This window comes from Falco punctatus (genome assembly GCF_963210335.1).
Source record: "Falco punctatus genome assembly, chromosome: 15".
Classification (NCBI taxonomy): domain Eukaryota; kingdom Metazoa; phylum Chordata; class Aves; order Falconiformes; family Falconidae; genus Falco; species Falco punctatus.
In genome coordinates this window covers 984,478-1,007,838 of record NC_137595.1, presented here as the reverse complement: position 1 = coordinate 1,007,838, position 23,361 = coordinate 984,478, and the positions used below count along the sequence as shown (strand labels likewise).

At 57.1% G+C, this 23,361-nt stretch overlaps 2 protein-coding genes across 7 annotated transcripts in view; one reads left to right on the top strand and one right to left on the bottom strand.

The window, feature by feature from the left end:
• The window catches only part of LOC308053956 (relaxin receptor 1-like), a gene marked incomplete at its 5' end in the record, with an annotated part of 29,524 nt that extends 23,372 nt beyond the window's left edge, over positions 1-6,152 (top strand). Inside the window, 5 exon segments of the mRNA XM_080365945.1 lie at positions 4,071-4,364; positions 4,731-4,755; positions 4,757-4,885; positions 5,003-5,511; positions 5,848-6,152. Coding sequence (XP_080222071.1) covers positions 4,071-4,364; positions 4,731-4,755; positions 4,757-4,885; positions 5,003-5,511; positions 5,848-6,149 — 1,259 coding nt within the window. The 3' untranslated portion in view covers positions 6,150-6,152.
• A 20-nt stretch (positions 6,153-6,172) lies between these two features.
• STARD8 (StAR related lipid transfer domain containing 8) overlaps positions 6,173-23,361 on the bottom strand; it is a 60,061-nt gene continuing 42,872 nt past the window's right edge. For 5 of the 6 annotated variants that reach the window (XM_080366227.1, XM_080366226.1, XM_080366225.1 and 2 more), the window contains 13 exons: positions 21,253-21,324; positions 18,608-18,689; positions 15,821-15,884; positions 13,498-14,870; positions 12,190-12,363; positions 11,520-11,679; positions 11,025-11,223; positions 10,674-10,884; positions 10,299-10,413; positions 9,726-9,941; positions 9,065-9,282; positions 8,709-8,885; positions 6,173-8,046 (listed from right to left, as the gene is read on the bottom strand). In XM_080366227.1, the coding sequence (XP_080222353.1) occupies positions 7,929-8,046; positions 8,709-8,885; positions 9,065-9,282; positions 9,726-9,941; positions 10,299-10,413; positions 10,674-10,884; positions 11,025-11,223; positions 11,520-11,679; positions 12,190-12,363; positions 13,498-14,870; positions 15,821-15,884; positions 18,608-18,689; positions 21,253-21,324 (3,179 nt within the window). In that variant the 3' untranslated portion in view covers positions 6,173-7,928. The other variant, XM_080366229.1, reaches the window with a different exon arrangement.

The following is a 23,361-nucleotide window of genomic DNA, read 5'->3' as shown; positions in this document are numbered from 1 at the left end:
TTAGGGGAGATGTTTTGGCTGTTACAGTGGAAAAAACACGTGCATGTTTGAGTGCACAGGCGCACGTCCATGCTCACATACCAGGTTTTAGGCTGTATTCCCTGGGTGTACACCTGCAAGCAGAGCACTTCACCTGTGGCTGCTGGTCTGGGCTCGCACCATCTCTGCTGGAGATGTGACTGCTGGAGTTGGCTGTAAAATCCTGAAAGCTGGTTTTGAGGACGTGCAGGACTGGTAACTGCTGTGGCCATGCCTGGGGACAGGGAGGCCGTCGGCACAGGGGGATGGAGGGCAACCAGGGCTGGCACCAGGCTTGGGGAAGAGGGGTTGTGACCCCAAGATTTTGCTCTTCTGCAAAACCTGGGTAGTACTCCGTGTCTGCAGAGCTGTCCTGGCTCTGTCCCCACAGGAGGAGCCGTGCAGGCTGTGGTGGGAGAAAGTGCCCACAGCCACACGTTCCCACCTTGCAGGCAGAGGCACCACTCTGCTTAGTGACGTACTCTGTTTATCCATTATTTTTTTTTAGCAGATCAAGTAATCTGAAACTGCAGTCACAAAACATGCAGTGAGGAACACTGCAGACAGGCGTGTGCAGAAGCGCTGGGAAAAACACCAGCAGGAGTTTGGGCTATAAATTTGCTTTTACTGGCTGTGGCTCCAGGGTCACTTGCTGCTGTTTTCATTCACCAGTCTCCCAGTGACCTGCCCGTCACAGCTCACTGGAGAGCATCTCCCACAGCCACCAAATGTGCCCGTATCATTACCTTCTTTTCCAAAGAAGGTGAATGAAGCTCTGCGGCACTGTTAACAGCTGCGTGTGCCAAGTCTTTGCCTGGGGTGGTGGTGTCTGAACTTGCTCTGTTGTTCCAGGCGGCTGTGGCTGCTCTGCTGGGATGTATGGGAGCCAGTGCAGCCATGCTGCTCTGGGCTGGCTGCACCACTGGCCCTGAGCTTGCCCCCAGGCTTCTGCATGAGCAGCCCATGCAGTGCAGGTGTCCCCTTGGCTGAGCCCACAGACCAGCAGAAAGCCCTTGTGAAACACTCTGTTGTCCAGGAGCAGTGACATGACCTGACAATATACAGGGCTGTGACCTGGGGAAACATACAGTGCCATGGGCTCATTTTTCTTTGTTGCCTCCCAACTAGGTACATGCTGAACAACTCTCTGACTCAAATATCCAGCGCTTCCCTCTGTGCGGAGATGCTGAAGCTTGGCTGGCGGTGAGTACCCTGCCTGTGGATAGGTAGGGGCTGCTGCAGGCGCTGCTCCCACTCCCCAGCCGGGCTCCTGAAGCAGGGAAGGCTTGGAAAGGGCTGGGAGCATCCTGCAGTGGATGGTGATTGGGGGTGTCGGGGGGAGCAAGCAGGAGGTGAGGGATCATGCTGGATGACCCCTGAGCATGGTGGGGACGCATGGGGTGAACGTAGGGAAGCAGCAGTCTTCAGGGAGCTGGAAGGGAACAGGATCCAAGCAGCATGCAGGGCTGTCTTCCAGGAGTGCTGCAGCTTCACGGTGCTGTGAGGACCTTGGGGGGTTTGGCTATGGCCTCCGCTTGCCAGTGCAGACCCCATCCCATGGTGGGTGCATGGAAGGGATAGCCAGGGCTCTGCTGGGACCCCTGTTTCCCACTGCTCTGGGCCAGATAAGGGGCTGCTGTCTCACATTTCATGGTTTCAGCCCATGTTTGTACACAGCATCAACAGCACAGTCAGCTTCATGAATTTTATATGTATTTTGTAGGGACTTGCTCAGGGCCCCCAGAGCCTTTCCCAGCAGCTGTTGGCTGGAGGATGGCTAGCCCTGCTGCCCAAATCAAATTCATGGGGTGGGAGATAGTGTCAGGACACTGCATGGAAAAACCTTCCCATGGTGTATGAGTGCCAGAGCTTGCAGCCAAACCAGACCCTTCTGCTGGCATCCCAGTCCCCTAAAAATGTCCCTGAGGAAGACCATAAAGCTTGCGAGCCCACTCTCCACATGTCAAATACCATCTGGCTCCGGTCTATTCTGTTCTGCCCGAAGAGCTCCTGCCCCATTCCCTCCTGTCATCGAGGCTGATCCCAGGTGCCCTCCCAGAGCTGACAAGTGCAGAAGATTTGCTCCAGTGATGCATGGGCCTCTCCCAGGGTCTAGTTTTCCTGCATGTCACAGTCATACACATCTCCCAAAGAGAGATATATGGCTCCTGGAGCCACAGGAGAGGAGGACAGGAGACTTGTGCACTGTGCCTACGTTCTCCATGAGCACAGGGCTGCCAGATGCCACAGGGTGGCGGCAGGAGGGCAGAAGTGGGGTGGGGAATCAAGCCATCCTCCCAGGGGATCTGTTATGATTATCTGGAGAGCTGGGAATGCATCATGGGACCCTGTACCAATGCTGCTGGATCAGAGTGAGCTTATCTGGACAGTAGTGATACAGGACTGGGGTGGAATCATCTGTGGCGGGAGCTGCTCTACCCTCTCCTTCCCCAGATATCACTTTCCTCTGAGGAGCAGCAGGGTACACTTCTGCCCCAAGGGCAGATGCAGCAGCAGCAGTGCCCCGGTGTCCTTGCTGCCCCATGCAGGAGCAGTGTACATGGCCACTAGCAGCAGAGCAAGGGTGTTGGATTCTCTTAGTCTCCCAGCTGCTCCCTCCACTCGTGCAGAAGTCTGCAAAATGCTCTTTAATTCCTTGCAGCTCCTGATGGAGGTCCCAGCAGGTGATACAGATGCTGAGCAGCGTGTTTGAAAGACTTGCTGCCCCAGAGCCTGCCCCAGCTAGTGTCTTCATGAGTCCCCTCTGTCTCTGGCAGCCCCAAACCCAGCCTGGGGCCACTCACAGCATCCCCTGCACTGGTTTCCCTTTTGCAGGGGCTTGCAAGAGCTGGAGATCCCCAGCATCCACAACTTGACCTTCCAGAAGCACCAAGCTTTCCCAGGTGTGATCCACATCTGTGAAGGTGCACACTACACAGGCAATGTGGGCCAGGCAGACTCTCGCGGCCAAGGCATGCACTGGCGCTGAGCTGTGTGCTGGGAGCTGTGATTAAGTGATGCCATCAGAGGCCCTTTTAATTGGGTCTGAAACAACGACCCAAGAACCCCAGAGATGTGCAGATCAACAGGCTCGACAGGAATCACACACAGGATGGAAACAGGACGGCACAGCCAGCTGCGAGCGCTTCAGCTTCTTTTTGTAAGGAAAAAAAAAAAATCATTAATTTTCTCCAGATGCACATTTTAAAGTACCTGTAATGAAAGACAACTGTAGATCTTCCTTTCTGTAATTGGTCTGTTCGCAGTACAAATATGGTACATTTTCTACCTGACTTGCTAATAAGCAATCATTTGCTCTCCTGTTATCTATTAATAAGCAGAAATGAGCTTCACATTGCAGTTTGGTAGTAATTTTCTAATGCGAAGTTTTGCTAAGCTTATACGGGTTGGCTTTTATAAGGCTTCAAAAGATTAATCTAAAATAATATGCAGAGGGGAAAATGTGAATCCCTGTTAATGGAACTTGAAGGATCTGAATAAGGGATTGATTTTAAAATGTTAGTTTGAGAATTGTGGGCTGGAGGAACACACTCTTGTATTTATCAGTTGACAGTGCTGAATAGCGGCAGATTTAAGAGTGTGGCTGTGGCACGTGCTCCAAAGAGCACTGGGGTGCCTCCAGCCAGTTTTGCAAAGGCTTTGGGGTGTTGCTTAGTGTCCAAAACCAGCTGTAGTACTGTGCAAACAGGGAGCTGCCTCGCTCGGCCCCACCAAGCTCTGTGTGTGTCCCCAGATCCCTGCCCTAGTGGTGTCATGGGGAGGGCTGTGTGCTGGCATCACCCTGTCCCCACACCTACCTACCCTGCATTGCAACTGCCTCTTTCCTCCCCCTAAGCTCCTCATCTCCCTTCCCCTGGTCTGTGCAACTCCCCAGGCTCTTGGCTAGGGAAGCTGGGGGTGGGATCTTCTCTACCCAGACAAGGAAAAATATGGCTGAGAGGCTGGAAGGAGCCAGTGTGAGCAGGCAGGGTTCAGGGTATGGGGCTGGGGTCTGTGAATGCCAGACCGTGTTTGCTCCTGGTTCCAGTGAGAGCCAGAAAACCTTCCCCCTCCAACAGTTAATTCAAAAAGTATCAGTAAACACAGCTACGTGTCCTGTGTGTGCTCCTGCAAGCCCAGCTCTCGTGGCATCTCTTCCTTCGACAACCTCCTCACCAACGTCAACCTGTGCATCTTCATCTGGGTCATCACCTGCCTTGGCACCCTCTTCATCATCTGCATGCGGTCCTTCATCACCACGGAGCACAGCCAGCGCACCATGGCCATCATGTCACTATGCTGTAAGCTGGGTGGCAGAGGGGCAGGGACTGGTGGGGGGTGCAGAGGGAACTAAGGCAGATGAGCTTGCCCACGAGCACTTCCACAGGGAGAGCCTGTCCAGCGGATGCCAGCCCTCCCTCAGTGCAGCTGGGTCCTCTTTGCTGCCATCTTATTCTGTGTGCTGATGGCAGATGGGTTTCTGTGCATCCTTCTGTGCCTGGGGCATCTCAGCCACCACAGGCACTCACAGGCACCTCTTTTCACTATATGTACACATAAAGGCGACGGCTGCCCGGCACTATGATGGTGTTACGGCTGTGCCGTTAAGGCAAAGGGCTACATTTGCCCACTGGCTTTTTTCTCATGCTTCCTTGTCCATCCGTCCCCAGGTGCAGATGGCCTGATGGGCATCTAACACTTCACCATTGCAGCCTTCTCCCTCAGCATCGTACCCGTAGTGTAAGGAATCCTTTGGGAATTACTGTGGGAGGAATGGGGTGTGCTTCCCACTGCAGTCCAGCCTGGGCAAGCAGCCCAGAGCTTCTTCAGCATCATATACCTCAGGGCTCAGGACCCAGGGACGGGGATGATGTGGGGCAGGATGGGCACTCCTGGTGGGAGCAAGACTGTCTAGCCCACCCTCCACTCCAGGGTGCCACAAGAGCCTGCGCTGCCTCCATTAGTGGGGTATCTGACTCTACAGGGTACTGCCACCCTGCTGGGACCCTGTAAGATGGGTTGTCAGCTCTGTCCTCCACCCCGAGCTGGGGAGTGTCGCTGCTCCAGCCTGGCGCTGTGCCCAGCCTCACCCCAGAGCTGGCCATGGGCATGGGCATCACTGGGCTACGGCTGGATTCGGGACTAGCCAGGGCTTCCGAGATGTCTCTGCCCCCTCTAGTGATAACAGTCGGAGTAGCCCTGCTGCTGGCCGCGCTGCCGATCCCGGCTCGCAAGGGTTGCGCTTTGGTTACGCTCTGGGCGAGATTTCTTCCTCTCCAGGCTTGAATCTTGTGCCCTTCATCACCATCGTCTTCGCTTGGTCCAGCATGTTCTCCATCCACTTCGTTGCATCCAAAACAGTGGAGAGAGTCATCTGCTCCTGGGAAGTCACCACCACAAAGCTGTTTTTCCTCATCGCCTTCACCCGTGCTCTCTGCTGGATACCCATCTTCTTCCTCAAGCTGCTCTCCCTGCTGCAGGTGGAAATCCCAGGTGAACCCACATCCCCTGGCAAGGCTGTGAAGCACAGCCCACCGCCGGCTGCTGCCCACCGTGAGTCCCTGGGCTGGGAGGCCTTGAGGTAGATGCTGCTGTGTTTTGATCCCTCTTCACCCCCAAATGGGATGGACAGGGTTAGTGGTTTCCCTGGGCCCCTGGTCTCTCCACAGGGAGCAGCAGCCATGGCCCTCCTGTGGGAGGCTGTCCTTCCAGCCGTGAGCCCACGAACGGCATCGCTCCACTTTACTGCATGGGCTGGAGTGGGTGGGTTACCCCTGGGCAGGGGGCAGCCCCCCTTGGCTGCCTAATGTTGCATTCTTATTGGCACAGGCACCATTGCTTCTTGGGTGGTCATCTTCATCCTCCCCCGCCACAGCAGACTGAACCCCATCCTTTGCACAGTCACCACCACCTCCTTCCAGGAGAAGGTGAAGGGCTGGTTGCTGACCCAGCAGCTGGAGCTGCACAAATCCCGCAGGAGCTTTACCCTGGGGACACTGCAGCACTTGCCCCTCCCTGGCAGCACAAGGATGCCTGTGGCTCCCCAGCCTGCCAGGCAGCTCCACAGCCCCCCAGGAGAGTGCATTGCTCAGCTCTGGGATGTTCCTTTGTTGGAGAATCACTCAGCATGAAGGTTTCCTCATCAGCCAGCAGATACCATTAGTATTTTATTAATTACACAGATCGGAAGAGCAGCCCCGATCCAAGTCAAACAATCTGCTGCAGTTGCATATAATACAAAAGTCCCTTAAATATAAAATACACGTCTTTTAAGTGAGCATCACCTCGTGCTGAGCTCTACTGCTAGAGTTATATATTAATATTCCATCTGTACAAGTATTTATAGATAGAAAAAAAATTTAAAATATTAGGAGAAAAATCACTCCCCCAAATGTTAGTTATATTTTTATATATATATAAAATATATATATATAAAAACAAAGAATACAGGCTGAGTTACTTTTTTTCACCAAAAGAGAGACAGATAGGATGCGTTACAGCAAAACTGACACTGGGGAACCACTCCCATGTGTGGGTCATGTTGCCTTCCAGTTGAAATGATTGTCTGGTAATTTGGGTCCCTGCCTGAACAGAGAAACCAGGTTAGCTCCCAGGTGCTATTAGCTACGCAAACGGCTTCTCTGTGGAGGAAAGGGAGGGATGGGAAGGGGAATGGTCATCTCTGAGGGAGCAGCGTTAGGGAAGCAGCTCTGCACCCAGGAGGGGCACAGGTTCTGCCACCTGTAGTTCCCACCTTACTGCAGAGGATGGGACTGAGCCTGGCCCAAGCAACTGGCACATGCTTGGCCCAGCTTGGGCTACCATGCTTTGCTGGCACGGTCCCCTCGTTAGCTGGGATGAGCACAGCCCTTTGGTGCACTCACGCTGCCTTGGCCAAAGCTTTCATTCCAGAGCGCTGCCGAGGCTGCTCTGCCCTCCTCCGCTCTCCCCAGCACTGGAATATGAACGGGGAGCTGCTGCGCTGGCCGTGTCCCTCCCTCACACAGCGCCATCACCGAACTGCCCTGAGCGGGCACTGCCCCTGCCCAGCTGGTACCCGCCTGCCCAGGCAGCTGCCCTGGGGCTCCTCCGAACAGCTGGTAGGCTGGTTTGAAGGGACAGGCTTGGCTTGGAGCATCGCCCATTCAGCCCCACCGAAACCCCGTGCACAAGAGAGGGCTTTCAGCTGAGCAAAAGCGAGGCACAGGACTGGGGGGCTTTTTCTTCTATGAAATTCAGCACCAAAAGTGCAATAGGTTTTTTTCTACCACTCAAGACATACCTATATATCTCTGTGTAGCCCCCCTCCTCCCAGAACAGCGGCCTCTTCCACTACCAAATTGTGACTCCTGGCGGTCCCCGCTGGGTGACACCACAGCACAATCCACCCCTCGTTTGCCCACCCTTCACTTCCCAACACAGCACTGTGACCTACTGAGGCACACTGTCCTCCCCGCTCACTTCTCCCATACCCTCCTGCTTTGCTCCACGCACCTTCGCCCCCCTCCCAGCTGCTCCCGGCTTGCATGGGGGAACCCAGCTGAACCTGAGCCAGCTGCTTCCCAGCCCTGCCTGTGGGATGCCTTCCTGGGGGTCACCCCCAGAGCCCCTCTCTTTCCCTCTGCTCACCGACCTCCTGCGGAGACCAGGGGCTGCACGGCTTCTCCTCTGCAGACAGCCTGCTGCGTGGCACACTTGAGCAAGGGGCGGCTGAAGCAGCAACCAGGACGGTGGGATGCAGAATGCCCAGCCCAGGGAAAAAGGACGCTTATAAATATGTGCCTGCGAGCGTGCCAGCCTCCACCTTCCCCTCCACGACCAGCTGCTCGTGTCACCGTCCCATCCAGGAGCCCCAGCCCAAATCCACCGGCAAGTCCATGTCAGACTGGACAGAGCATCTTCCTGGTGCCTCAGATCTTTGTCTCAGGGCCGTTGGGACTCAGGACTGGGAAAGAGTCTCGGATCCTCACCAGCTCCATGGCACAGAGGTGGCCAAAGACCTTGTTGTACCACTCGGGAGACCGGCCCCTGGAGAAGGGAAGAGGCCGGAGGAGGGTGAGCGGGCAGAAGAGACCCTGGCACAGGCCAAATTGCAGCACGCCACTTCTTGCTTAGGGACAGGCACTTGCCTTGGCTCCAGCTGTGATGGACTATGGGACGATGAACGAGCAGTACATGACCGAAAAGGGAACCCACCTCCCTCGCTCCCCACCACAGACATGAAGCAAAATGGGGGAAATCTGTGAGCCAGCCACGCTTGCACCAGCCCAGGGTGGTGACCAGACTGCCCCTTGCATCAGCCCACACCACTAACACCCCAGCACAGCTCGTCACAGAGAGGAGAGCACCCACGCTGTGCTTCAGACCCGTGTGGGACCCCGGGTTTTCTGCAGAAGCTTTAGGGGACTTGCTGCCACACTCGGAGCCACCAGAGGAATGGCCAGCACTGCAAGACTGAGCTGGTGGCTCCCTTCCCAGTAACCATGTGGCAGCTAAAACTTGGCGCCAGACCAGCATCCTATTCCCTCCCTCTGGGCAGGCAGACACTGTATTGCGTGAGCTGCAACCCCGCCTGTGCTGCACGAGCAGAGGGACGAGCAGCTCCTGCACCCCACCACTGCCTGCTGCTCCATCAACCTCCCCCACGGCTGACGCAGCCGCTGATGCAGTGGCACCAAGGGCCCCATTACCTGAGGTCAGCTCTGCAGATGTGGGTCACTTTGGAGCGGCCCATGGCGCTGGGCTCAATGAGGTACTGGGATGTCAGTACGATGGCTTTGACACCCCCCTCCACCGGCAGCTTGTCGTGTTCCACCGAGATGGAGATGAGCAGGCAGGCTCCCCGCGGCAGGTCCATGCGCCAGCACCTGCAGGACAGCACAGGCCCGCTGAGCTCCTGTCCCTGTGTGCCCACCCACGGGCAGGCCCTGCTGTGACCTCAGGGCCCACACCGGGAGCAGAGAGGGAGCGCAGCCAGGGCTGGAGCCAGATGGGTTCCACCAAACCAAGACCAAACTCTCCCGCTCGGGTTTTTCCCCACCCTCACCGGAGCACAACACAGTCCCTGCGCGGGTGCGGTGCCATGCTGTCCGTGACATAGTGGTAGACCTCCATGTTCTTGTCCAGGGCCTCCACGACTTTGCTCTGCAGCAGGTCCTCATCCCAGAGGTGACGCTCCCGAAGCACCCGGTGCAGCACCATGGCAGGAGGGGCCTCGACGTCTGTGGAGACCTTCCACAAGCGCAGAGGGTGCCCATCTCCAACCTGATGGGCCAAGGAAAGGGTCAGGCAGCCTGTCCCATAGGACTCCCAAGTTCCCAATGGCACCCAGTGCTAACCCCCAAGCAGCTTTACCAATAGCTCCCACCACCGTGGAGCAGCACGGTTACATCTGCTGGTTAGTGAGGGACGGGAGGGGATGGGAGCTGCTCAAGCTGCTGGAGAGGCTCTGGCCACAGGCAGCCAGCTCCTCTGCTAACAACATGGTAGGCTCCCTCCCAGGACTGCTGAGCACGGGGAACCCTCCATCCCAGAGCTGCCCCTCTCTCAGGCCCTACTCTAGGAAGGGGTTGCTGATCCCTCCTCACATAAGAGAACAAGCACCACGGGATTGCTAGCAGGTCAGCAGGTGCCCACAGAACCCAGTGGTCACGCCGTGCACACTTCCCTGTGTGATCCCAAGCTCCCCTCCACGCAGTGGCATTTACCTTTTTGCAGGAGAGCTCCGTGTTCAGGGGTCCTGGGGTGCTCAGCCACCCCTTGAATTTCTCTGATGACTCTTTGAGCAGGTTCTGGACACTCTGCTCAAAGTAGGAATGTAAATCCTTGCTTTCCCCCTGACACATGAAGTCAGACAGGGGATGGGGGTAAGCATCTGCAGCCATATAGGAGCTGCTCAGCTGCAGCAAGATGTCATGGGAGACCTACAAGCCAAAAGTACAGAGATCTTCAGCAAGCCAGATGGATGCTACGTGGACTTTGTGAGTGGTCCTGGGTGGCTAGAAAACCATTAACTCCTCATCCCACTAAGGAGGGGGGGAGGGTGGGCACAGCCTCGCTGGACATATGTCCTGCAGCTTGTGACCTGCACCGCCACAAGATGCAGCTGGGCTTTGCTCAAGGGCTGACTAATTGGTGGCAGATGCCCAGCTGAAGGATGTGTGCCCTTATCTCACCCCACACTGACTCCGCAGGACCAGTACCCCACCAGTGAGGTCACATCTGCTGCTGCCAGCACCCAGGGAGGGCAATGCTGGGCTGGACACACCACCACCACCCACCTGGAAGAGTTTCTTGCAGTCGGTGATCATATGCGAGAGCCCCTGCGTCGCAGCCATGTTCTCATTGAGGTCCTTCTGGTCAGGCTTCCCCATGGTGCCCCTCTTGTGTATCACTCTGCAGGGGAGCAGGCATCGCTGGGACTGGGTGGGCATCACCCCTGTCTCTAGTTCCCCATCGCTCTACTTTCTCTACACAGAGCAGCAGACCCCCACTTTGCAAAGCAGAGCGATGGGGGGGCTGTGCAGTTAGCCTGCATGTCCCCCCCATGCCTTACCCTAACCCACTGGCCTCCTACCACAATGGACAGGGAAGGGATGACGGGGAGGCAGGGGCTGCAGGAAGACTGGGGAGGCCAGAGCCAGTCCAATCCTTACCTCGGCGAGGTGCTTTCCTTCTTGGACACATTGAGGTGGAAGATGGAGGGGGCCAGGCACACGGCCAGGTTCCCCGCAGTCATCTGGTTCTCCTCCGCGGAGGCAATGTCACTCAGGAAGTAGAGCAGGGTCTGCAGCACCTCCCGGTTCTCATCCGGCATGAGGATAATGGCTGCCTGCACTGCCTGCAGCCGCTGCTCCTTCGACACGACTGTGAGCACAGGACAAAGCTGACGGTCAGCAGGTCCATCCCTGCGGGCCACCACCTGCCTGCACTGCCTCTGTCCAAATGAATAAAGAGCTGCCTCCTCCCTGGGAGACCCCAACTTTCGTCCCCAGCCCAGCACTTACATTGGTAGATCTGCAGAAAGGTGTCGGTCAGCTTGCTGGTGAAGATGGGCTCTGGCAGGTCACGGAAATACTGCTTCAGCAGGTCAGCCACGTCATATGCTGACTGCCCATCATAGTTGACGTTGTCAGGGCTGGTTTCATTCATGTGCCGGAGCGCCTGAATCCGGGACTTCACCCCTGACTTTCGGAAAATGCCAACCTGCCGGGGAAGAGCGGGTTGGTGCCCAAGTGTAGAGCAGGCACCGCGCCAGCAGGCACCCGGCTGGACTCCCATAGCACTGGCAAGGAGACCCCTTCCCCAGCAGCCTCACGCCCCTGCAGCCCAGGGGAGAAGCCCGAGTGAGGGACAGCCAAGGAGACACCAGCGGGTGTGGGTTTCCCACAGCCTCACACTCCCATCTCATCACAGCCAAGCACCACATGACCTGAACAAAAAGGACCCCAAAACCTAGGTTTTTTCCCAAATCACAGCACTGCCAGCGATTGTAGCATCACCTGGTCCAGGCACTGGCTGCGGATGTAGCGCATTGCCTGCTGGATGCTCTGGGGCAGTGGCTGCCCTGTCCGCTGCACGTTGATGATGGGTGGCACCCCAAAGACCATCTTGTCCCTGTAGTCGGGGACTTTACTCCGCTTCATGAACTTGGGCACAGTCCTGCGGGGTGGGACAGACAGATGTTAGTACAATGAACAGCTCCCGTGGCACCATGACGCAGAGGGGAGCAGGACCCCAGGTAACGCACATGGACACGTGCTTCTGCCATGTTTTGAATCTAAGCAAGGCAGCTTTTGAGCAGGAACTGCAGCACCTTTTATTAAGCAAAAATGCTTTAATACTTGGCTGCAAAAGGAAACCACTGTCCCACTTTCTTACATTGTTGCAGCCTTTTTAGTGCTCCACAAATGCCAGCAGCCCTCCTGGATGCAGATGGTGCTGGGAGCCCAAGTGTCCGCCCCCAGCTCACACTTTCAATGAAGCCCACAGCCATGCAAAGCAAAGCCAGCTTTTGTTTCAGCTTTTTGCCCCCCTCTCCAGCACCTTCACACACTGAAGCTGCCCCAGGCTGCAGGACAAGGGCTGGCAGGCAGCGCCCAGCACAGCACAAAGCTGCAGCCCTTGCCCACCACATGGGCATCATCCCAGTCCCCCTCCCCACCAGCTCACCATGTCCAGGCTTGCTTGTGGGGCACAGAATACTTCTCCATGATGGCCGTGAGACGGAGCAGGGAGCACTTCTGGAGCAGGTTGAGCTGGGCAGAGGACTGGCGGTTGATCTCCAGGGAGGCAGAGTTCAGGCTGGGCCGGTGCGAGTTCTGGAAACTGTGCCAACGCAGCTTCCTGTGGGGCAAGGCTGGCGGTGAGATCTGGTGGCCCCAGGGAAGGGTCCTGCCCTGCCCCATGGCACCTGCTGCTTTGTGGGAAGGTGTGGGCACCGCAGCAGCCGGGCTGAGCCCAGGGGTCCCAGCGCCAGTGCCACGGGTGCTGCTCCCTCCCTCCTGGCGCTCGCAGACCCACTGCCAGAGGGTGCCAGGGGCAGCATGAGAGACACCACCTCTTGCCTCAAAGGACTGTCCTGTCCCTCAGATTCCCCTGAGACCACCCCTTGCACTTCAGGCGCACTGCACCTGCACCAGCACCCAAGGGCTGCACTGCACTGCCAGGAGATTTGGGGAGAGCTCAGATGCTCAGGGTGACACCATGCAGAATGATGCTACATCAAAGAGGACATATACAACACCCTCTTTCTCAAGAAGAAAAGACACCCCAAAAAGGTGGTGCTCTCTTGGGAGCCTGCTAAAAACCTCCCTGAGCCCATGCTGCTCCAGAAAGGCTCCTGCAGTGCTGCTCTACTGCATCCTCAAGCCTAGAACGGCACAAGGGACATCCCTAGCTAACAAAATGCCCCTCCATGCCTGCCTGAAGGCTCATCATCCTCCAGCATCAGCCTAGGAGGAACTAGAAAAGAATTTGGAACGGCTGGAGTTTCCTCAGGGGAAACACAAGGGAGCACTAGCACACTGGAAGCAAGTGCCTCCTTCATTTAAATCTGTTATTAGTACATGAAAAGTCATTTAATTACAGGTGCAGGCAGAAAGGTCGCACCCTATACACAACAGGCAGCAGCTGCTGGCAGCGGTGGCTTGCAGCCGCCAGAGCGCACCAGCAACCCTAGCTGCTTCCCTGCCTCACTGCACCGTACCAGGGTGCCCACCCAGCAGCATCTCCCTCCCTCCACCCGGCTTCTGCCACGAGCTAAAGGGTGATCATTAAGCCCGGGCTTGCAGGGCACCGGCCAGCATCCCTGAGGCACAGCTCCGGTGCTGCTCCCCCTGAGCAGAAGCACCCGTGGATTGGGGGGATGGGCTCGCAGTGGTCCCCTGGCCAGCGGCACCTCGGCAGCTCCAGGACCAAGCCCTTCCCAGGCACGGCAGAGGGGAGGAGGGTGCAGCCCCAGCCCCGGTCCATGCTCACCTGCAGGGTCTGGTGAGGGATGCTCCCACCCCTGAGTCCCGGCGCTCCCGCATCTCAATCTCTTCGGCCTCATTCAGGGAGTTGCCCGTGCTGTCAAAGTCACTGGCAGAAGTGCCAACATCCGACATGGACCGCTCTTCAAAGTGCAGGTTGGAGGGTTCCCCTCCTGAGTCCAACTCCTCCTCCTCCTCCTCCTCGCCCCCTTCCTCCCCAGCCAGATCAGGGGAGATGGCTTTATACCAGAGCTCCACCTTCTGCTGCAGCCCCCACATGTGCTGCAGTATGTCGTCGAGGTTCTCATAGGTCACCTCCCCGTCCTTGCAGAAGTCCTCGCTGCTGCCAAACTCTGGCACGTTGTCATACACGCTGACCCGGCTGCCCAGGGAGCTGCAGGAGCCCCGCCGGCGGCGGCAGGCAAAGCCCCGTGGGGAGGACGAGCCCTCCACACTGCTGCTGCTGCCGCCCCCACTGCCCCCCACCAGCCCGATGGGCACATTCCCTGATTTCCAGTGGGTCAGGGAGCTGCCACCCAAGGGGCACAAGCTCTCAATGGAGAGGGATTTGGGGAAGGTGCCTGGCTTGTGGTCCTGGGGAATGTAGACCAAGCAGTCCCCCCGGCGTGCCTGCCGGTGCTGGCACCCTCCAGCAGCCCAGTCACCGCTGCCTGTCATGGCCATTTCATAGTCCTCCAGGTAGACTCCGCTGCGTTTCGAGTCAGAGCTCACCTTGCTCCCACCTAAGCCTAGCAAGCGGTTAGTCCTGTACGACACCGAGAAGAAGTGTTTTTTGCCATGGAAAGAAGCAGATATCCCTCTTTTAGAGGAGCTGGCCTTGGTGGCTGCAAGGTCCCTGTTACTCTTCAGGGAGCCCCATCCTGGTGTGGCTGCGATGCTGCTGTTTGGGGCCACCTTCTCGTCTGGGCTGGCTTTCTCTTTGTCCTTCCTTCGAAGGGACTCAATTCTCTTCAGGAAGCTGCGAGACCGTCGCTTCTTTGGCTTCTCCTTGGAGCTCTCGCTGTGGCTCGAGGGCTGCTCCAGCAAGGAGCGTTCACTCAAGCTGTGGCTGGAGGCGATGATGGCAGCAGCAGTGACATGGATGGGGGACAGGGGCTTGGGTGGTGCATCCCCAATGCCCAGCATGCCACCCGTGCTGCCTACGCTGCCGCTGCTGTGCAAGGACACAGCCTCCGGGTTGGTGCTGAGGTCCGTGAGGACACTCTCACGGCTGGATGCCTGTCGCATGGTGGAGCTCAGGACCTCGGAGCTCTGGGAGAGAACATCGATGGACCCCACCCGGGACCACCTCTTGCTGTCCCTCTGAAAAGCCCACCGGTTGCTGATGGCACACAGGTCTTCCTCTTCGGAGTCTTCATTCTGTGGGTGGTTGAGAACAGGGGACAATCAGTTGGTTGGAGCCACAGAGGGCTGGCATGTCCCCCCAGCCTGCTCTCCTGGGACAAGCACCCCAGAGGTGGGCACAGCCACCAGCAGAGCCCCAGGCAGGGAAGCGAGCAGCGTGCACACCCCCTTAAACCAGCTCCCTTCAGCAACAGAGGGCTCCAGAAGCCACCAGGCATTATTGTGCCATGCCAGAGGGCCATACTGCACTGGAAAGGGGAAGGTGCTGCTTCCAGGCCACCTCTGGAGAGCTCACAAGCAATCCGGACATCCCTGCGGAGCCTCCCCACAACCCCGGGGCCACACACGGCAGCACAGCAAGGGATGCAGGGCTGAATCCTTCCCAAGCCAAAAGAAGGGCAGTCAGAACAAGCAGGGATACACCCAGTAATGATTTCCACATACTAAACACCAAGCTGCCGTGCACTTAAAATGTATTATTCATTAAAGGAAATACAAAAGGTTTTGTTATTAATATGCCAATATTAATTGTTGTTTGTGACATGGGCCGGTTTCACCTATCTCTCCGGGGTCAGGCTTCCTCCTGGAGATGTGCTGCTGGGGGTTCTCACAGCCCAGCTCAGCAGAGACCCCGAGGGTGATGCTGCAGGCTGCAGGCACACAGCCCTGCACAGACCACCCTGGCTGTCCTGGCACGGGTGTAACAGCTCCTGTGGTTTGACTGCCACCACCAGAGCCTTGGAGAGGTGTGGGGGCACAGGGCAAACACAGGTGCCTGCTAATCCAGCCAGGGCCACATCTGTGCTGGGAGACAGTGAAATAAATGAATGACAGCACCAGGCACGGCTGCACACCTGGGGCAGTCCTGAAGCACGCCGTGTTATTACTGAACACAGGATTGCTGCTCCACCAGTGAGCACGCATTCCCCCGCACCCCTCAGCCCCTCGCCTGCCCTTGAACTTACCCGTTTATGCTGATAGTGAACTTCCAGCTTCATGGAGGCACATGTGTTCAGGGTCATCAGCCTCCTGCAAGGGACCAAGAGAGGTTTTACCCTAGTCCTGGCCCCTGCTCAGGCTGCAGTGCTTGCTTGTTCTTTGTTTTCTTTTTCTGTCTCAGAGCTCTTGCTGTACACTGTCACCTGTCACCCAGCAGCTGCAGCTCCAGGGATCAGAGGGACACATGGAGCCCGGCACAGCTCCAAGCCTGCTCCCAGGGGAGTGCCACACCACAAGCTGCACGCCTGCCTGCAGACCTCTGTGGACACCCCACGCCTTCGCCACCTGCCCAGGCACCCAGTCATGTGAACCTTCATCATTGCAGCCAAGGGGGGCCACCGCTCGAGCACACAAGTGGCACAAGCCCTTGGTTGCGTGCCAGCAGGGATTTTGCAAATGCAGCCATCAAAGCAGCACTTCACTCCCTCTGCACAGGCACTGGGATGTCCTGGCCATGCTTAAATGCCTGCAACAACCCCAGCGCCAGTGCTCTCCCACAGCCACAGCATCCAAGGATGCCCATCTCCCACTGCTCATGGCACCCCTGCACTGCTGGGTCCACGCAGCCACTGGCCACCTCTCAGGCGGTGTTTTCCAGGCATCCCAGCTCCCTCCATCTGCTGAGGGTTTGCTCTGTAAGCTGGCCCACTGATGGCTGTGGTGCAGCCGTGACCCTCACCCTGCTGCCTGCGGACAAGCAGCCCAGCAAGTACCATGTCTCCACAGCCAAAAAACAAACCTCAGCGACATATTACCAAAAATCTGACTCATGTCCCTTTTGCAGTCCCACTGAGACCCCTGACTGAGAGTGGGATCTTGTAATGCACCCTGCATCGTGGCTAAACACATGAAGTCTGGCAAAGGGAGCGAGGTGGGAGCACACGTGTGCTAGGTGGGGAGAGAACATCTCCAAGGGATTCATTTTCTTGGAAGAGCTGCCTTTTCAGTGTCCTTCTTGACCTTTTTGTTAGACAAATGCTGCAATGGGACACCTCAGGGACCCCAGAGACAGCTCAGGGGGCCAGGGTCATCCCCGTCCTGTGTGGCCCACCCAGCTGCACCGGTCGCCTGAGTGGGCAGGGATGACCTGCTCTTGGTTATTAGAGCAAAACAATCTCAGAAGCTCCTGTGACCAGCCAAAGAATGACAAAAGAACCTGAAGGCTCAGACAGGGGGCTGGCCAAAGACCTCTCAGCATCTCCCACCCCACTGCCATCACCAGGAGGAAAACCCAGGACCTCGCTGGGCACCCGAGAAGCAGCGCAGGGGATGCCCTCCTGCCTGGCACAGCAGCCTGTCTGTTGGGAAAACATGTAAGTAACAGATGCTTTTCCCATCCCTTCTCTGTTCTGTTCAGCAGTGGTGTCTGTGGGAGGGACAGCGAGAGTTAACGCATGGAGTCAGCGTGGGAGCACGGGCGTGATGATGTGGCCCAAAAGCCAAGGCAGGGCTGAGTCACCCACAGCCTGTCCAGACAGACAGACCATCTGGACAGACAAACTAACCAGATGGACCGATGCTGGGGTTGAGCGGTGTCCCTCCTTTTGGGTGTTAGCTCTTGCTCACACTGGCAGCACCAGGAGAGTTCCCCCCATCTCTGAAACACACGCTGCCTCCCTGCAGCAACACACCCTGTGGCATCTCCCGGAGCTATTTTCAGCCCTGCTGCTGCAAGGAGTAGCGTGTCCTCCTGGAAAATGTATGACCAGGCTGTGTTGCCAGGCACCAGGATGACTAATGTCACACAAAGCCAGTGAGCACTTGTGAACGCAGAAATCCTCTGTTGGAGCAATCGGCCAGGGTTGTTCCAGGGAGGAGGAGGGACTCCCCAGCACAGACTTCACCTGCACGAAGCAAACCACAGCACAAACAGACCGCTCCCGAAGCCCCTAATGACCCACCCAAAGCACTAATTAGCGGCACACGCCTTCCATGGAGCCCCTCGCACTGCACCACAGCTCAGCAAACCCCTCACTGTGTGTTTTCTGTCCTTCACAGGCAGCACGTGCCTGATGACCGAGTGAAACTCCGTCCATGGACACGATTCCATCTGCAGGTGCTTTGACCTCAGTCTGCCTTATGCCAACAACCAAGCCAGTCTGCTCGCTCTGATGCAGAGATGTGGTTTCCAAGCTCTTTTGCTCTCGGAGACATTACGAAGCAACCTTGCAACACAAAGCAAGATAAAACATGCCCTGGGCACACAGGGCTCCCTCCCCTTGGGACTGCAGCCCACGAGGTGCCGCCCAGGGCAGCTGGAGGTGGAAGGGGAGCGCATGGGCAGCAGGGACAGCAAAACTGGGTCTCCCTTTGCATCTCTGCTCAGTTTGACAGTTCAGCTCTGAACAAGCCATTTCTAATCGAGTTCTATAAGCCACAGTTACTCAAGCTTGAAATTAAAACACAACCTGAAAGCCACAAAAAGAGAAAAATTATTCCTGGGAGATCTTTCCATTCCCCAGGAGCTCTCTTTGTTCAAAACAAAAAGTGCTGCTGTTTCCCCAGCACCACCCAGCAGCCCGCATGCTATTCTGATCCGGAAAACTAACGCACCCAGACTCCTCACTGCAGAGGGAGCGCCAGCGCCCAGGTGGGCTCCAAGCCGCAGCCAAGGTGCCAGGCAGGCCCCCCACAGACCCCACCGCCCTGTTGGCCCCAGGGACCGCGGGCGGCTGCCCCGAGCCCTCGCCTGGGGCACATCCTCGTGCTGGCTCTGCTGCCTGCAGCCCTGAAGGGGTGCACGGGAGCGTTACCTGCACAGGGATTTGAGGGAGTCCTGGTCCAGGAAGCCGTGGTCCTTCTTCACAGCACTGATGTCAAGAGGGAACAACGAGTCTGGGGAGGAAAGCGAGAGGAAGATCAGCTTCTGTTTCCAAGCCAGCCGCTGCACCAGGCACAAAGGCCAGCAGGGAGCGTAGGAGGAGGGAGAGACTGCGAGGGGCAAGAGGAGGAGATGCTGATGATGGAGAGCCGAGGATGCGGGAGAGCAGCGAAGAGGAAAGGTGTGGGAGGCTTCTGGGCCACGAGTATGAGTCAGAAGAAGCTGGGAAGGCTGGGGCATTGCTTTGCCACCATGACCTGTGACAGCCATGGCTGTGGGAGGGGAACCTACAGACAGGGATGGTTCCACCGAGCTGCCTGGGAAGCAGCTCTCTGCAGGCAGGATTTGACCTGGGCTCCTGGCAGCGGGTCCTCCCAAGGGACCACTTCGTGCCCACAGCTCCAGGAGGCAACCAGCGAACAGCAAGACACAGATGGGGCAGGCATGGAAAGGCCAGGGATGCCCGGGTGCCATGGTGGTGAGCACAAGCCAAGTGCAGAGGTGGGAGGGATGAGTCAGGCAAAGGAGAAGGGTGGAAACCAGCCCCACCGGCCTGGGAGCACGAGGGTTTGCAGCAGCCCAGACACTCAGAGAGGGTCACAGTCATGCAACAGTTATCCCTCGCATTGCCTCCACCTCAGTCAGCTTCCCCCTTGCAGGACAAACCACCCTGTCACTGCTCTGGGGACATGCACACCCAGGACAGTTAAAGCCCACAGGAAAGGCTCCTGCTGGGCTGGGGTGCTGGGCTGGCTGTAGCTCATGGAGAGATAAGCAGATTCACAAATAAACACCAGCCCTTTGCAGCGCTTTCACACACCCACACAGGTACCCCTGCACAGCTCTGCTCCCAGGTGAGCACATCTGGAGCCTGGACTGCCGGCAGCACACACTGCAGGAGGGACAGGGACCCCCTTGGCTTCTCCCCTCGGCACCTCACGGTGGTTTTTGGAGAGTGACCATTTCCCTAATGCTGCCCAAGAAACATCTTGCTGTCCCATAACACAATCCATTACACATGCATTGAGTGCTCATCAGTGACTCCCTTCTCCCACTGATCCCCCACGGTCAAGAAAGCCTCTCAGATGCCCTGGGAAGAGCTAGGAGCTGCTAAGAGGTCTCCCAAGGGCAAAAAAGCCATACTGGTATGGTGGTACTGTGGATCTAGCATCTCATTCAATCCCCCCACATGCCCCAAAGGTCAGGTCTCCACAAGCAGATATGCTAGCTGGCCTCACAGAAGTGGCTGGAGGAGCACCCAGAGATGGTAAATGCCCAGGGTCTTTGGGCAGTGCTCTTTCCAGGCAAGTTAGGTGAGGGTGGCAGGCTGCCCAAGGGCCTCCATCCAGTTCCCTCCTCTTCTCTGTGCACTTTGAGACAGCTCTGCTGGGATCAGGTACATAAGACCTGGACCATTAACTGAACGTGTCTAATCCTGGCTGTTAATGAAGCTATCGAGTGCAATTACCAAGGGGATGCTAAGACCTGCCAGCTGGGGAGAAAAACAGAACAAAACACTCGGAGGATGTGGAAAGTTTTGCTCAGAGAGGCTGGAAAAAGGGTTGGTTTATTCATAGACTCCAGCACCCAGCACCCGCTCCTCACCACCCTGGCTGTAAACACTGTTAGGAGCCAACACCTGGGGCTAGGTCTCCCCTGCAGGAATCTGGCCAGTCCTTACACGTGGCCACACTAAGAGCCTGCCCCCTAAAATAGAAACCAGAAGCAAATAGGCAGCCGGTAAAGCCATTACCTGAGGGGCACGAGTGTGGCTCCTGCACACGTGTTGCGGGGGGCGGTGGAAGTGCCCTTGCTGAACAATAGCCATCGCTGCGCCCGCTGGAGACCCAGCTTCCCACTATTGTCCCAGCCAGCTGGGGCTGGCTGCAGCCACCACTCCTTGGCACCACCACCCTCCGGCAGGGACCGGCCATCCCACCACCAGTTTGAAGTAAACACAGCTGAGCCAGAGGCGAGACCCACAAACAGCTCAGGGGTGCGTGGATGAGGAGGTGGGAGTGGGTCTATGGTGGTGGGGGTCTGTCCATCACCTGCACCCTGGGAGCTGTGTGGCATGGGGACCTGGTCCTCCCCAGCATCACTTCCTCCAAAAGCACAGACCTTACTGCCTAATAGAACAACGAGGCAGGGCAGGAGACTGCAGGATGCGTTAGCAGGGAGGGAGGAAATGCTCACGCTATGTTACCTACACTGGCTGCCACTGTGCTCCCACCACTGCAAGCGCTCACTGAGCTACTGAAAACCTGATGTCTCTCCAAAGCCGGCCTGCCCTTGGCCTCAGCAGCCACCCCGGGGACTCCTCACAGCCCTGCCTAAAGGGGAAAAGTTCAGGAATGCAGAAAAGTTAACAGCATGGCTGGCTCTCCAGGCCATGGCCAAGTTCAAGGGCTTAAAGTTTTAACACGTAATCATATAATTAGCAAACAATCCTCCCTGCCCTATCCCCAGAGCTTTGTGAGCTCTCCCTGCAGCCACCCGCGGTATTTGGTTGAGACACAGGATAGGAGACCAGGTACAGAGCAGGGACTGGGGCCAGCAGGAGCAGCCAGTGCTCACCTTCGTAAAGCTGGGCATACTGAGGGAATCCCGCCGCTCGCAGCCAGTCACAAGCTTTCTTGGCTTCAGTTTCTGAAAGAAAGCAAAGAACCAGCCTGAGCATCCCTGTTTTATCTATCATCCCCAGAGCAGCAGCCTGCTCCCCCCGCTCCCGTGGCACCCGAGCCCCTGTTATTGTTATATCTGCCCGACGCAGAGGAGGTGATGGGCTGCAGACAGGGGGTCTGGGGAGCCCGGGCTGTGCCAGTGGGCAGGGATGCCCGTGCGCAGGGGCAGCTCTCTGCCCAAGGCAGCAGAAACTGCTCGGCTTTAGCCCCTCCGCTAGCACATGACAAGAGGAGGAGGAGGTAACAGGAATGATACGACCATAAGACACAATTTTAACCTTCAGATGAAAACATTTCGTTTCTGAACCCACCAAACCACATACAGTACTTTGCCAGGCAAGTACTGTATGATTGACAGGCAATCACCAGGCAAGAGGAAGATCTTTATTTTTAATACTTAGTTCAGAGCTCATCAAAGCTTAGAGTCAGTCACTTTTGCAAATATTCTCCAGAAAAGCCTGCCAAAGAAACCTTTCCTTCTTCCTCCTTCCCACCATCCCGGACCACCAAACCTCTTCTTTCAAGCTGGCATTCACCCTGGCAGGTACCAAAACCCTGGTTTTCTACACCACCTGCCTGGCTGGTGTAGAACCCATCTGTCACACACGGTTCAGCTATCGTCTGGGTGAGCCCATCTGATGGCCAGCACTATTTTTTTGGGAAATTTCTCAAATTTAGGGGAAAACAGCCCTAAGTTCACGCAGCCAAAGCAAGCTGCTGTCTGGTGTCAGCAGTATGCTAGTCTGCTGTGATTTATACTTCTGAGGGTGACAAACATTTGACCTCAAGTGTAGAAAATGTGATGGCAGTTTCAGGGTCTCGCCCATCTTCCCCGGAGGCACCTCCCAGCACGGACTGGACTGAGGCTGGATCCACCCAGCAGGCTGCAGTGAAACACCCCAATTTCATCACCATCCACCAAACAGCCTCAGCTGAGAGCTCTGCCTGTATTTCTAATTACATAGCTACAGCAGGGGAAGAGAAAAAAAGCTCAAAACAAGCAGTTCAGTTAAGGACAGGACCAAGCCAAATCCCTGAACCCAAATACTTCAGAAGTTTTTGGAAGAAGTTTTGGAACAAGCGTCTGCATCTGGGTTCCAAACCGTGCAGCTGTCCTTGGCTGTGCCATGAGCCCAGCCGAAATCCCAGCACTGACCCCTCCTACCCTCGGCAGGGCTCAAACCCAGTAATCCCAGTGGAGACCTCAGCCGTGGAGCTTGACCAGGCCAGCATGGTCCCCGTGGAGCACCGCAGCCCTCCCGTGCTCCCCAGCAACTCCGCAGGGGAAGGCACCCTGTAGCTGTGGCTGTCTGGCCAGGAGGGCACCAACCAAGACTGATGGTCCATGTGAGCAGTCTTTGGTCATGATGGCTCTAGAGAGCAGATCCCTCCCTCATCCCTGGGGCTGGCAGTGTCCAAGGACAGGCATTTCACACAGCCCCCTGGTCAACAAAACTGTCAGACCCCGCTCCTGCTCTGCTCTGCTCCTCTTTTCACTCACAACGAAGTTGCTGGCCATGGGGCTGTCACAGCCAGAGGCTGCAGCTCAGGCTGCCCCCAGCCAAGAAGAGAAACACCAGCCTCCCAGCTGCTCCTGCCCCATGACGTGCCGACCCCACACTGCCCACTGCTCCGTGTGGGATGGGGCTGGCATCTGCCCGCAGGAGCGCACAGCAGAGGGCACGGCAGCCAGAAGCGGAGCGGCACACCGAGCTTACCCCGACGGCGGAGGGGCTGAACTGGTAGAAGAGCATGTCCGGGGTGCCGATGGGCACCACTCCGCCGGCCAGGGGACTCGCAGGAGCCGTGTGACACCCAGGGTGGCCGTGGCCACCCCGCCGGGCTGGGGAGCCGCTGGGGACCGGGGCTGCAGTCTGCAGCAGCATGCTCCCGTGCAGGACTGAGCAAGGCCACCCATCGTCCCGGTGGAATCGGAGCAGGTTTCCTTCCCCTCCGCCACCTCCTCCCAGCACAGGGCTGGTGCAGGGGGGGCAGGCAGGAG